Source organism: Tachypleus tridentatus, chromosome 9 (assembly GCF_004210375.1).
Source record: "Tachypleus tridentatus isolate NWPU-2018 chromosome 9, ASM421037v1, whole genome shotgun sequence".
NCBI lineage: Eukaryota > Metazoa > Arthropoda > Merostomata > Xiphosura > Limulidae > Tachypleus > Tachypleus tridentatus.
Genome location: NC_134833.1, coordinates 127995031 through 128007822, shown reverse-complemented (window position 1 = coordinate 128007822; position 12792 = coordinate 127995031). Strand labels below are relative to the sequence as shown.

The 12792-nt window shown below is 34.5% G+C and overlaps 1 protein-coding gene across 1 annotated transcript in view; it reads left to right on the top strand.

The window, feature by feature from the left end:
• LOC143226335 (LIM domain only protein 3-like) overlaps nucleotides 1-11792 on the top strand; it is a 54969-nt gene extending 43177 nt beyond the window's left edge. Inside the window, exon 4 of the mRNA XM_076457165.1 lies at nucleotides 11432-11792. Within this exon, the coding sequence (XP_076313280.1) occupies nucleotides 11432-11573 (142 nt within the window). The 3' untranslated portion in view covers nucleotides 11574-11792. The remainder of the gene's footprint in view (nucleotides 1-11431) is intronic.
• Nucleotides 11793-12792: the final 1000 nt, after the last annotated feature.

Genomic DNA, 12792 nt, shown 5'->3' with positions numbered 1-12792 from the left:
TATTTTTCAACTTGAAACAGAATGATAGGACTAAGTGCCGCTCCTATAACGTACCCCTAAATAAAAATACTGAGCATGTTTGGCGGCATTGTGGCTCGAATTGTGAGCTTTCTGATTCGTAGTCCGATATGGTAATCACTATCCACGTCAGATCTAAACTGGGTCGACTCTAATTACACAAACACAAAAGTCGACGAAAATAAAACTCTCTAATAGTACATAAAGACTAATCTTTAAATCTTTCATCTCATTGAATTATGGATAATGATAAACAATAGACAATTATACTCTACAATTCTGAATCATAGATCGACAATCCGATTTGAAGGTCGAAGTCATGACTATGCATACTGCATTATACCTGCTACTAGGTTTTGGTTGAGAATTCACAAGGTAAGACCATGTGAATATAAAGAAGCAAGTTAACACACGCGATGTTTAAGGATTTGAAAAGGCAAACCTAGGTCATTTCCTACAAGTTTAAGGCAAGTAACTTTATTAAATAACTGGTCTCAGGGACTGACAATTTAATATATAATCTTGAGTTTAGATGGTCAAGCTCTGAACTGCATTGAACACTTAAGTGAGGCATAACTGGAAGATTTGGATACAGTTGTGGCCAAGTTATACTGAATATTTGACCCAGTAGAAAATCAAGCGATTTACCATATCGAGTTCAAGACTTGAAACAAAAGCTCAATTCGTGGATGATCTTCATGATTAAGCATACCTTGAGATGACTTTAGCAGGTGACATCCTCGTGGACAATTTTCTTAAAGTACTTTCAAGTGAAATGATGACACATCAACTCGATGTGAGAAATATCCTCACATTTAAATAAGCAACTTCCATAGTGACTAGGTACACAGTAGTAGCCTTGAACCAATTACAAAAGAGGAAGAATGGTGGAGTAGCATCTGTTGTGGTTACGCATGGTACAGACCATTCTACCAAGATACCTCAACCACATTGAACTCGATCCATGCAGCTATTAACTATTTACTCACACATCTTGATACTGTGATGTAACCACACTGACTTCCAGTGAATGGGCAGGGTTATTCAAGTCCTTCCATTGTTTTTATGTCAAAGGCTATACTAGTGATGCTTTTATCCAGGTGACATTTTCGAAGAGAGAAACAAAACATGTGCTTTAGATGTTGTTCAATTTTGAGTGAACTGTCAAATTTGCCAAGCAGCAAAGTAATTAATGCTATCAGTTTTGACTGCTGGTTTAACAGATGCAAAAGAACCAACAGTAAGTAGTAAACGTTGCTACTACAACTTCACACTGTTAACAGAAACCAAACTGAGTCTGATCAGCGATATGGGAAGCATTGCTATCAGCTTGTACTGAAATATTTGTAGGTCAGCCCAGCTCCCTTATGCAGTTGTTAAAGAGGTAAAACTCTCTTTTTGGATCCACTTTAGTAACAGCATTATCATAGCATGGCTTAGTCAGAAACTTTAATGTCTTAAATCTCCAAAAGACAGAATACTACAATGGACTGTTCTGTTCCAACTTATCATCTTCTCTGGAAGCTGAGTAAAGCTCAGTGCATAACTTTGAGGGTATAAGGCGGGAGATATAGTTTCTGGAATGGCCAGAATACTGGTAGATCTTTTGGTTTTTCAAGTCCTCCAAGTGAGACCACCACTTCAACAAATGAGTATTAGCTTTGTTCGGATAAAGGATGACAATCTATATGTGAATGGAAAAGTAGATATTCAGCTGTGTCTAAAAGTTGTCATTCACAGAATGAAGGCAGTCATCTCTGATCTTGGTTTTAGCATTAGCAAATTCAGGTTAATCATGCTGCAGAAACCATTAGGAACTTTCACCTGTACAACAAGTGATCTGAAGTTTCATGAGAGAATTATCCAACGTTAGTGAACTCACGTCTATGAACGAGTGTACATAGAATAGAGAATAAAATCAAAGTGTACCTCTGCATACACAAGTACTGTTCATTGGTTTGTTACAGATAAAAGCTAGTATACTGATGCCATGTAACACAGTTGCAGAAACAACGCGTCGAACAACCTGTTTTTGCTAATTGTGTGCTCATGGCTCCTGAAACAAAGATACTGTATGATGAACTGCTTGCAGTTTTTGTTTTTGTAAAGAACCATCAACACTACCTGTATTGTAAAATCTCCATTATCTAGGTGTACCATACTTCACTGAAATTGTTAATGAACTTTAAAAATCGAGAAAGAATTACAGTACATTAGATAACAATGCTACACGACTTGGTTAGAACCCATTGCCTACACCCATAACTCACAAATGCGAGTAGATTTTCTCACAAGGTGTTATTCTGTTCGTTTATTCAATATTCTGATCCAGAATACTGAAGGAAGTTGAAACAATTTTCACCACAGCAACGTCAAGTCATGCAGTGAGAGATCCTACTAGTAGATGGATGTTACTGTTAAAAGGAGTAACTTAAGGATCCAGATCTAACATAAGTGCTTCTTACGCGTCAGTGCCATGAAGTTCGTTTGACAAAAAGATGAACAAAACACAGATGCATGAAACCTTTGGAACTTGTACAATCAGTTATGAGTGAAGGAATTTGTGCTGCACTGTTGTTAATAATCACCAGATGGAGTTGCAGTTAGTGTTCTCTGGAGGTCTAAGACAATAATTTATTTAGACTTTGCATAATACAAAGACTAGATTACTCATTTATACTGAATTTTAATTGGTGGTTCCTGTTTGCTGCATTCGAGACATCTCGTCTGTGTATGCCACTTGAAGAAAGAAACAACCAAGACGGGTAAAGTCAATCCAAACTAAAAGGTGACTTTAAAATTAATAAAGTAAATTCTGTACAGCAAACTAACAATAAGTGCATAATGCTAAATATTAAAACAAAAGAAAAATCTGAGTCCAGAATTATCTGTATGTGTTGATATTAACGGGGTTTTAGCAACTATCTCTCAATAGTCTTTATAAGTGTGAAATGTACAATATAAACGATGTACCAAATTATTTTAAATGTTATAGTCAATAATATTAATAAAATGATCAAATAATGAATAATATATGCTGTTGTACCGTCAGTTTTCTTTCAAGCAGACACTATAGAATAATAATATAATCATGTCCATAAGAATATGGCAAAAATGATAATTTATTATGTTAAAAAAAAACACATAGGTTTACCCCTGAAGAAGAAAGGTCCACCTTTCGAAAATGCTCGGGTTATAGGGTTTTTATTTCATCGCAAAGATGGTAATAACATGGTAAAATTATATAACATATTAATACTAAACTTCAAAGGAATAACCAGAAAAAGTAAGATATATAAAAAAAACATAAAGAGTGTATCTATGTGACGGTAGGGATAGAACACATAATCCATGTACTTTTACGTTCATTTCCATGCATCAAAAGTCAAATAAAATTAGAGATTAAAATGTACAAATAGATATGGGTACTTAAACCTATTAGAAACTGGTGAGCTGTTTCCGCTTTATGGTCTCTTCCTTCTAGAAGTTAAACTCAGAGTAAGTATTGCGTTTTCTCGATATGTGTATGCAGTGCTATAGTGTTTATATACATATGTATACATAAAACGTAACCATACCAATATTTATATTAGTAACTCACCAATACCGAGACGGGTAATGATAGATATAGTGTGTAACGGATTTACTAATATATATTTATTTTAATATTGATTTTAGTTTTCATTTAAATATATATTTAGAAATGCTTGTAAGTTATATTGTTAAAATGTGCATTGTGAGAGTTCAGCTTATTCTCTAAATCTGTAGAAGATTCTCAAGCTTAAGAATAAATAATGTACTGTGTGTGTATGTAAGATACTAGTGATTACCAAAATTGTTGCCAACTGAACTTTCGAGAACCTAGCCTTAAAATTCGTAAATCGACGTGTGAAGAGAAAGGTTAATATTGTAGGTATGCTGTAGCTAATATGTTATAAACCTCGGAAGCTATAATTGTGATAAACGCTTATTAATCGAAAACTACAGATATTTGAACAGAAACGTTTATAGATTTCGAACATTACAAACCATTTAACTTCAGTGAATTAACTTCGCATGCTAGTATTTCTACGGAAACGTTAGATGTCTTCGTTGGAGTAAAGTGAGCTTTTAGACAGCGTGAGTCCAGCCAAGCATAGAGAGGTTGTTAGCTGGTCATTAAGTAAAGTTTAACAATATAAACTCGGTATTAATTCGCTCATCATGAGCCATCGATAAAATATTCAGTTTCAGACCAGATAGAATACTTAGTATTGTTTGTAAGCTTGTAAAACGTTTGTAAATAAATCATTATTTCTAATAACTATCTATAATAACCGTTATTATAAATTTTAATGTTGTTTGTATATTAAAATATATTTATATTAAGAAAGAAAACTGTGTGTATGAATCTTATTGGCAAATATCATAAATTCGATACATATCGATGTTCAATTAACTTATAAATTAAAATTAAAATTTCCGGCTATTTGAAATCGTAATACGTAACATACGTCACATAAATTATAATACGTAACAACTAGTCTTTATAACAGTAGTTCATCATCACTGAGGTGTCAAAACTTAAGTTTTACCAATATTTACAATATCAATAACCAATACCGTGGTGTGAAAAAGTAGCTATAATAGCATTTATAACAATAATTCGCCACTATAGGATTTGCAAATTGGGTATACTAAAATGTGTAACAGTAATCTACCAAAATCGTGGCGTTCAAACGTAAGTACAGTAGTATTTGTAACAGTTTCTAACACATGAGTAGCCGGAAGTAACTACGTAGTTGTGCACTAATTCGTACTATATTTTGTCATTCATTTATTTTAAATATCACAACCTTTATATGCAGTGCAAATTATATAGTTTTTATAACACTGTCTTCTCATGTTTGCTGCTAAATATCTAATCATTTGTCAACATACAAATTTATATATGGTAAAGAAATTTATTGAAATGACATATCACTCTAGTCGGTTACTTATGAAGAAATTAGTTGTATAATTTTTAAATGCTACAAAAACAAACACAAGTTAATTATAGTAAAAATTGTTGTTTCCACACTCTCTGAGAACTTTTTTAAATATTGTTGAGCGACAAAACAAGGTTGAGTTTCTACATGTTTTTTAAATTATCAAGGCCCAATTAACTTAACGATGTTGTCGTTTTCGACCAAGATGAATTAGCATTTTATGTTATTCCAACTTTAGTGTATAAGCATGTGTACGAGAATGGAATTCAATATTTTAATACTGCTTGAAACAAAAATCTTAAAACCTAATATAATATTTTGCTTTTCGTCATGTTCTACATTCACGTGATTCTGCAACCAAATGAATGTTTTTTATACCAACCATTCGTGATAACTTGACCTTTAACATTGGCCATAAAAACAATAAAATTCACATGTTAATCACACAAGATTTTTTCTTGATAATGTGAATAATAATCAAATGGAATGAATATTATTTGTAAATCGTTCATCAATGTTATCCTACATCTGTTTCTTCTCAGATCTGACAAGTAGACAAATTTCTGTTTATTGTTCGATAAAAAGACATCGCTTGACGACAAGTAACGTAGCGACACCTTCTTCCATCTGGATAATTATTGTACGACAGACTGAAAGGAACTAGACTGTTTTTTTTGTTTTACATTCAGAACACGCGTTTATTTAGAATATCAATAAAAGATTCATCCAGAATAGCAACCAGAAACAGCTAGTTATTGCAGATACGTTTTGAAGGCTTTTAAGTAGTGTGCAAGAAACTAAATATTTTCTTTTTCGTTTAGATGGACAGGTTTAGTTATACGCATGTACTATGCTTGTGCGATTAAATCAAGTATGCTATGTCTTGAAGTTTTAGTGTTACTGCACTTTTTCATACAATATTCCACTGGAAAAGCCTGTAATCTGGGAACATTAATTCTCTAGTAGCACCAGCAGAGCAGAAGTTTTAATGCATCCCTTTGTTAACCTGTGCCATTTTTAGTTTGACGTATGATATAACAAAGTTACATTGGTGGAGAGTGCACACTGGAAAAATTGACTTTATTGTGGTTAATCCGTTTTTTAAACCTTGATCAGTTTGGTAAATTTTTCGTCTGATTTAAAGCCTTTCCAAATCTTAGAGAGTAAGTACATCTGATCTGAATAAACAAAGACTGATTTATTCACACTTTGTACTTTGGGTTCAGACTCTTCTTCAACTCAGTTAGGTCAAAAACAACTTCTGCTATTGCTCCAGCTATTGTGGTGATTGTTCTGTCTGTAAGATTATCAGAGCAGTTGAGAATAAAAGAAAAGTCTTTGAGACACTAAGAGACAATTAACGTTGAGATTAATAAGATTTACTGAGTGTCAATAGTGTCAAACACTAAAAATTGGCATTTTGAAACTCCTGGGATTTGATTTTAGTCATCACCACCCACCGCCAACTCTTGGGCTACTCTTTTACCAACGAATAGTGGGATTGACCGTCACTGTATAACGCCCCCACGGCTGAAAGGGTTAGCATGTTTGGTGTGACGGGGATGCGAACCCGCGACACTCAGATTACGAGTCGCACGCCTTAACTCACCTGGCCATGCCGGGCCGTGTCTATAAATTCAAAATTACATAAAAATATACAAACAAATTTTTTTCTTTACGTTTTACATTGAATTTACAAATGTTATTTATTTTAAGTACAAGCGAAGTCTTATGTTTTTATTGCAATAAAAATATTCATTTTCTGGTGAATTTTATATCACATTTGCTGTAGACGTATAATTAACATGGTTTGCTATGGAAATCTGAAAAAGTAAATTGTCATGGTAATAAGAGTATTGTAGCATTTCATGCAATTCAGTACTGTGTATAATACTTAATATAAAGTCCCAGTCACGTACAAGGTCGAATTTGCTAAGGGAGCAGTTTTAAATCACGCAACATTCGTAATACTTTTCCGGCAATTTACGCGAAGGATATCTGCGCTAGCCTTCTCTAATTTAGTAGTGAAAGACTAAAGGGAAAGAAGTTAGTCATCACCACCCACCGTCAACTCTTGGGCTACTCTTTTACTAACGAATAGTGGGAATGACCATCACGTAATAATATCCCCGAGGCTGAAAGAATATGTTTGATGGCACGTGGATCGGAACCCGTGACTCTCAGATTGCGAGTCGAGCTCTCTAACCACCTGCGTATGCTAGGCCCCTCGTAGAACTTTATGTTACTTGTAAGTTCCTTTTTATTATAGGAAAAATACATGTCAAACAACAAGAAGTGGGTGGTTAAATCCTCTTTTATTTTAGTTATTAATGTCTATTCGTTCTTTCCTCCATTGGAAAGCAACCAAATTACTTGTTTGTTATTGTTTTTTTGAATTTCGCACAAAGCTACTCGAGGGCTACCTGTGCTAGCCGTCCCTAATTTAGCAGTGTAAGACTAGAGGGAAGGCAGCTAGTCATCACCACCCACCGCCAACTCTTGGGCTACTCTTTTACTAACGAATAGTGGGATTGACTGTCACATTATAACGTCCTCACGGCTGAAAGGGCGAGCATGTTTGGCGTGACGTGGACGCGAACCCGCGACACTCAGATTACGAGTCGCACGCCTTAACACGCTTGGCCATGCCGGGCCACCAAATTACTCCAGAGTAAGCATAATTACTGACAGCTGGAGTAATATGTACATTGAAGGAGTTTGTGGAATTTATAAGAACTAGTTTGTTGTTGTTTTTTTAATTTGCTAACACTAACAATTGTTACACACCGCTAAGTATTGTACAGGAAAGTTCGAAAAAATATTACTGGTCTAGGACCATAAAAATTACTTTATATTTTTGCAGTTGTTGTTCGTTGGATTTTTGTGCAAATCTATAACAAAGTCTGTATGAACTAATCGTCCCTAATTTTGACGTGATATACTAGAGGTAAAGCAGAGTGTCGATACCGTCCACTGCTAACGGTTGAGTTACACTAATTGAATAGTAGAGTTTGACCGTCAGTCTTACAATCCACCTACAGCCTCGAAGTGCGGAACGTGATTTGTTTTACGGTAACGTGCACGCTAATCTCTATTGTGCCAGACGATACAATCAAAATAAAAGGTTCTTAAATTTTTTTATGACTGAGCAGTCACATTTTCAGCGCTAGCAGCCATTTGAAAGGTCATCTTGGTTCCGGATACACTCAGTAAACTTTGTGCAATGGATTAGAAAGTTATGGGTTGCATCTGCCTCGACTCGTAAAGATGTAGTTTAGTGCAATCATCTTTGTCGAAGCCTTTTCTTAAGTAAAAGCTTGTTCAACTCGATGGGCTTTGCCATTCAAACCTGGGATAGGTCTGTGCAATCAATTGCCGTAGAAGAGAAATATCTTTCTAAACATATTCAATTAATACATATTGTGAATGCGAAACTCAAAATTCTTTATATACCTTCAGCTTGTAGCACAGTCAACAGAAAGAAAATATGAAATACTGCTATAACGTGTAATGTTGAACAAACATTTCTCAACAACCTTCACGGGACAAATCAAACAACTTTCTATTTTCCCCAGCACAAGAGAAAGAGGAACAAGTTATCATTATGTTTTGTAATATGTTTTTTTATTGTAATGTTATTTGATTCGCCACATTAATTCATTACGAACATGGCCAGTTTCAAAGGTCGTGATGAACAACAAAATGCTGGCGAATTTTAAAGCAAAACTAAAGACAGTCCATTTGGTTAGAAAACCACGTGGGATTTCATCCCTGATGTAAAATACAAATGTATCTCTCCACCATGTTGGTGGAGAGGCTTATACTCTCAATGTTTTAAGTGTACACTCTGAGGCAAGAAACTGCCTAGAGATATCAATTATTAGGAGGTTTTTCGTTCATTACTTTGGGTTGCTGATAAAGATCCCAGATGAAATTCTGACCGAATATTCGTCGGATGAATGTGTGGTTTGTGAAGAGAAAATAAAATAGTATAACGGACAGACTAACAAATGATGAGGATCAAATCGTCAAAACATAAAGAAAGAAAAAAGAAGCAAAACTTTATGATTCATTGGTTTAAAACGGCGTTTTGCAAAATGCGCGCTGTTTGCAGATAATTCAAGACTTACAACTATGTTGGATTGAACGTTTTGGTTTGTTTGTTTGTTTTTTGAATTATCGCGCAATGCTACTCGAGGACTATCTGCGCTAGCCGTCCCTAATTTAGCAGTTTAAGACTAGAGGGAAAGCAGCTAGTCATCACCACCCATCGCTAGCTCTTGGGTCACTCTTTTACCAACGAATAGTGGGATTATAACACCCCCACGATTGAAAGGGTGAGCATGTTTGGTGCGACGGGATTTGAACCTACGACCCTCACTCAGATTACGAGTCGAATGCCTTAACCCACCTGGCCATGCCGGGCATAATATTTTGGTATATGTAAAAAGATGAGCATTTGGGTCATATAAAAGCGACAAAGAATTTATTGTGCTTATTATTGAGCTTGAAAACAATTTTGATGAAACGCTAAATAATTGATAAAAATTCGAAGATAATGTCGATAAAAACATATTCAAAAATTTTAAACGATTAAGGTTGAAAAAAAGAGAAATATATTTTTGGTGGCTGATATTCTTTTGACCATAGAAACTAAGAAACGGCTGATTGTATTTGACAAACGTTGATTGGTCAGCTAATAGTTGTTGTTTTTTATCGACTCACAACTCAAAACTAAAATTGTCTAAAACATATTCAGGTGTGTTAAATTTTACTGAATGGCCACTTTATCAAGTTCAGTCTGAGGTTAGCATGATATAAACTCTACCAAGTTGTCGAAAACATCTTGTTCTAATGCAGCCCATCCATATATGAGTTTTGTCTGAAATCGGTTTGAGAATATAAAGGTCATTTTGGCCAAGAAATATTATTTAACCTTCTTACAACCAATCTGAGACTCGTAGAACTAGGTTGTTTGTTTTTTATGACCCGTGAAGGGTCTTAGTTTTTTGGGTGGAATTGCAGCATTGTGGGGTGCACGTGATAGGTAACGAAGTCCAGGTACATCTTGGATGTTAGTCTCACTTGTAAACAAACAAGAAAACCTCTACCTTTCTTAAGAAAAGACTTCCATGCCATTATATTGCAACCAGAGGCTTGCACTATCAGAGCATGATAAGTAGTGTTGGAAAAATATCCACACATTTACTGTTGTCAGTAAATGGAAGAGTGAAATACGATTTCATAGATCACATCACACGCTTTATGCCATTCATTGTCCAAGCTTTATGCTCTAAGTACCAGTTAAGCCAGGGTTTCCTGTTTGTGACTGATAAAACTGCTTTTTTGACTTCTCAATTTCAATGTAATGCAGATCGTCAATTTTATGTCACTGCTGAAGGAAATACAAGTAACCGCAATACAAATTATCCAATCCTGAATATTCTTGCTTGGGAATTAGGATATAGTAATGTTTGAAAAGTAAGTTAAATAATAATTATATTTAGGTAATCATATAAGCAACTAACTATGGCATAGATTCAAAACGCAACGTTTTGGGCAAGATTCAAAATGTAATAACACATTGGTTTTATATTTGTATGAATATACAATTAGAATTATTTATTGGTAATTACATAATAACCATGTCCGTTTGAAAGCTTAGATTTTCTGATTAGAAAGAAATTCCACTTTACACATACTAAAATAATCTATATCTATTCCTTTGTTCAAGATTAAATTATTAATTTTTATTATTATATACTTTCAAGGTTAAGCTAGTATAACACAAAGAAATTAACGGAAAGTTATATTTTGTTCTTCAAATTTTTATGATGATTTTAATAAGAAAACAATACAGGTAGAACTGATAAAAACTCAGTCGACTTAAAGGCACAGTCCGGCATGGCCAGGTGGGTCAAGGCACGCGACTCGTAATCCAAGAGTCGCGGGTTCGAATCCCCGTCACGCCAAACATGCTCGCCCTTTCAGCCGTGGGGACGTTATAATGAAACAGTCAATCCCACTATTCGTTGGTAAAGAGTAGCCCAAGAGTTGGCGGTGGGTGGGTGATAATGACTAGCTGCCTTTCTTCTAGTCTTACATTGCAAAATTAGGGACGGCTAGTGCAGATAACCCTCTTGTAGCTTTGCGCGAAATTCAAAACCAAAACCAAACATTTTCCGATCCTAAGGACCCACATGGGCCATCACTTAGGAAAATATTAAATTTTTAGCTGATAGTTACCCCCTAAATAATTGGGTATCAAAGTCACAGTCTTTGCATTGAAAACGTATATATATATATATATTACAGACTGTCCTCATTTGCAGTGTAGTCTTCGTTTCAACTAGAAATAAGAAGAAAAAAAACAAATAAATAGAAATAAAGAATTGATGTAAAATCCAATTATTATCTATTTTTAGGCTATTGTTTGTTTTTTCTAGCACAAAACTACTCAATGGACAATCTGTAATCTTCCCACCTGGAGGAAAAGAAAGCCGGAACTTACCGTTAACCTATCGACAGAATATCTCTACATCAAGGTATTCTCGCAAGTTTAATCAAGTTTCGTGTTGTAATTTCTGATGAACAGAAGTCCCCAACGAGAAGTGCTTATAGTATTGAAAATATTCGTTAAGTGATTAATTTTTTATTACAACAAGTTAACTTATTTTTGTGGCTTTGGAAATCAAAAGCAGATTACGTTGTTCGATGAGTTAAGTCATTCATATACGATTTCCAAGCAATAAGATAATTACGTGTGTGGGATAAACTTGTATGCTTCGATTGGACTTGTATTAAATTAAAACCTATACGTAATGCAGTCGTTATCGGTTTTATTATTATATCACCAAGCGAAGCAATAATTCTAATCTAATTGCGTATTATTACAGTGTACTAATATAATATATTCATTTGCTATAATATACATCCATACGTAAAAACGGTAATTATAGTGCAAAACAACCTTTACGTGTGATTATCAAATTGGTTATAAGAACAAGGCTAGATATAAAACTTAAGGTGAAGTGTTGTATAAGAGGATAAAAAATACAACACGCCAGACTTACTAAGCTCAGCCTGGTAAATAAAAGGAAACACTGAAAGTATATGTAAATATATGAACTAATAATCAGGTGAGCTAACTGCTAGATCTCAGCCATCTGTGACATTTATTTTATTTTTTCAGGACATCTGTTTTTTAATTCTGTACCATTTCACAGTTTTAACTCTTTCCAGATTGTCAAAAAAGAAAAAGAAAAATCAAGTAAATGTTCAGATAAAATAATTTCTAAGCGTAAACGAACGATGTTTTTAGATAAAGGTGTCGACATACGTAAAGTCGTTAGTTTTATTGGACAACGATGAACATCCATACGCAACTCACGACAATACGTAGTTTAAGCCTAAACGTTCAATTTGCCAGGCTAGAACTTTTAAGTTTATAAAGAACTTGTTCTAAAGCGAGTGCTCTCCACTTAAGTCTATTCAGAAATAGGGAGACGGAAATGGATATCATATAACGACTTTTTAATGATTTTTTGATGAGTCAATATATACTAGAGTTCTCTTCATTAAATTGCACAAAGATTGTGTCAGGAGGGGGTTTATCTACTTGGCCATTTACATGAAAGACGATAAAATAGATAATATTATCTTCATTCTTGTGTGACTGTTGTCTCTTTCGATAAAAAAGCCACAAACTGCTACAAAAGTGTAACTAATGGAAGCGATTTATTGGTTGTTTTTTCCCGTCTCCTTATGGTTTTATTACTAGCTCACCGAATGGAATCTGGCTTGTCTG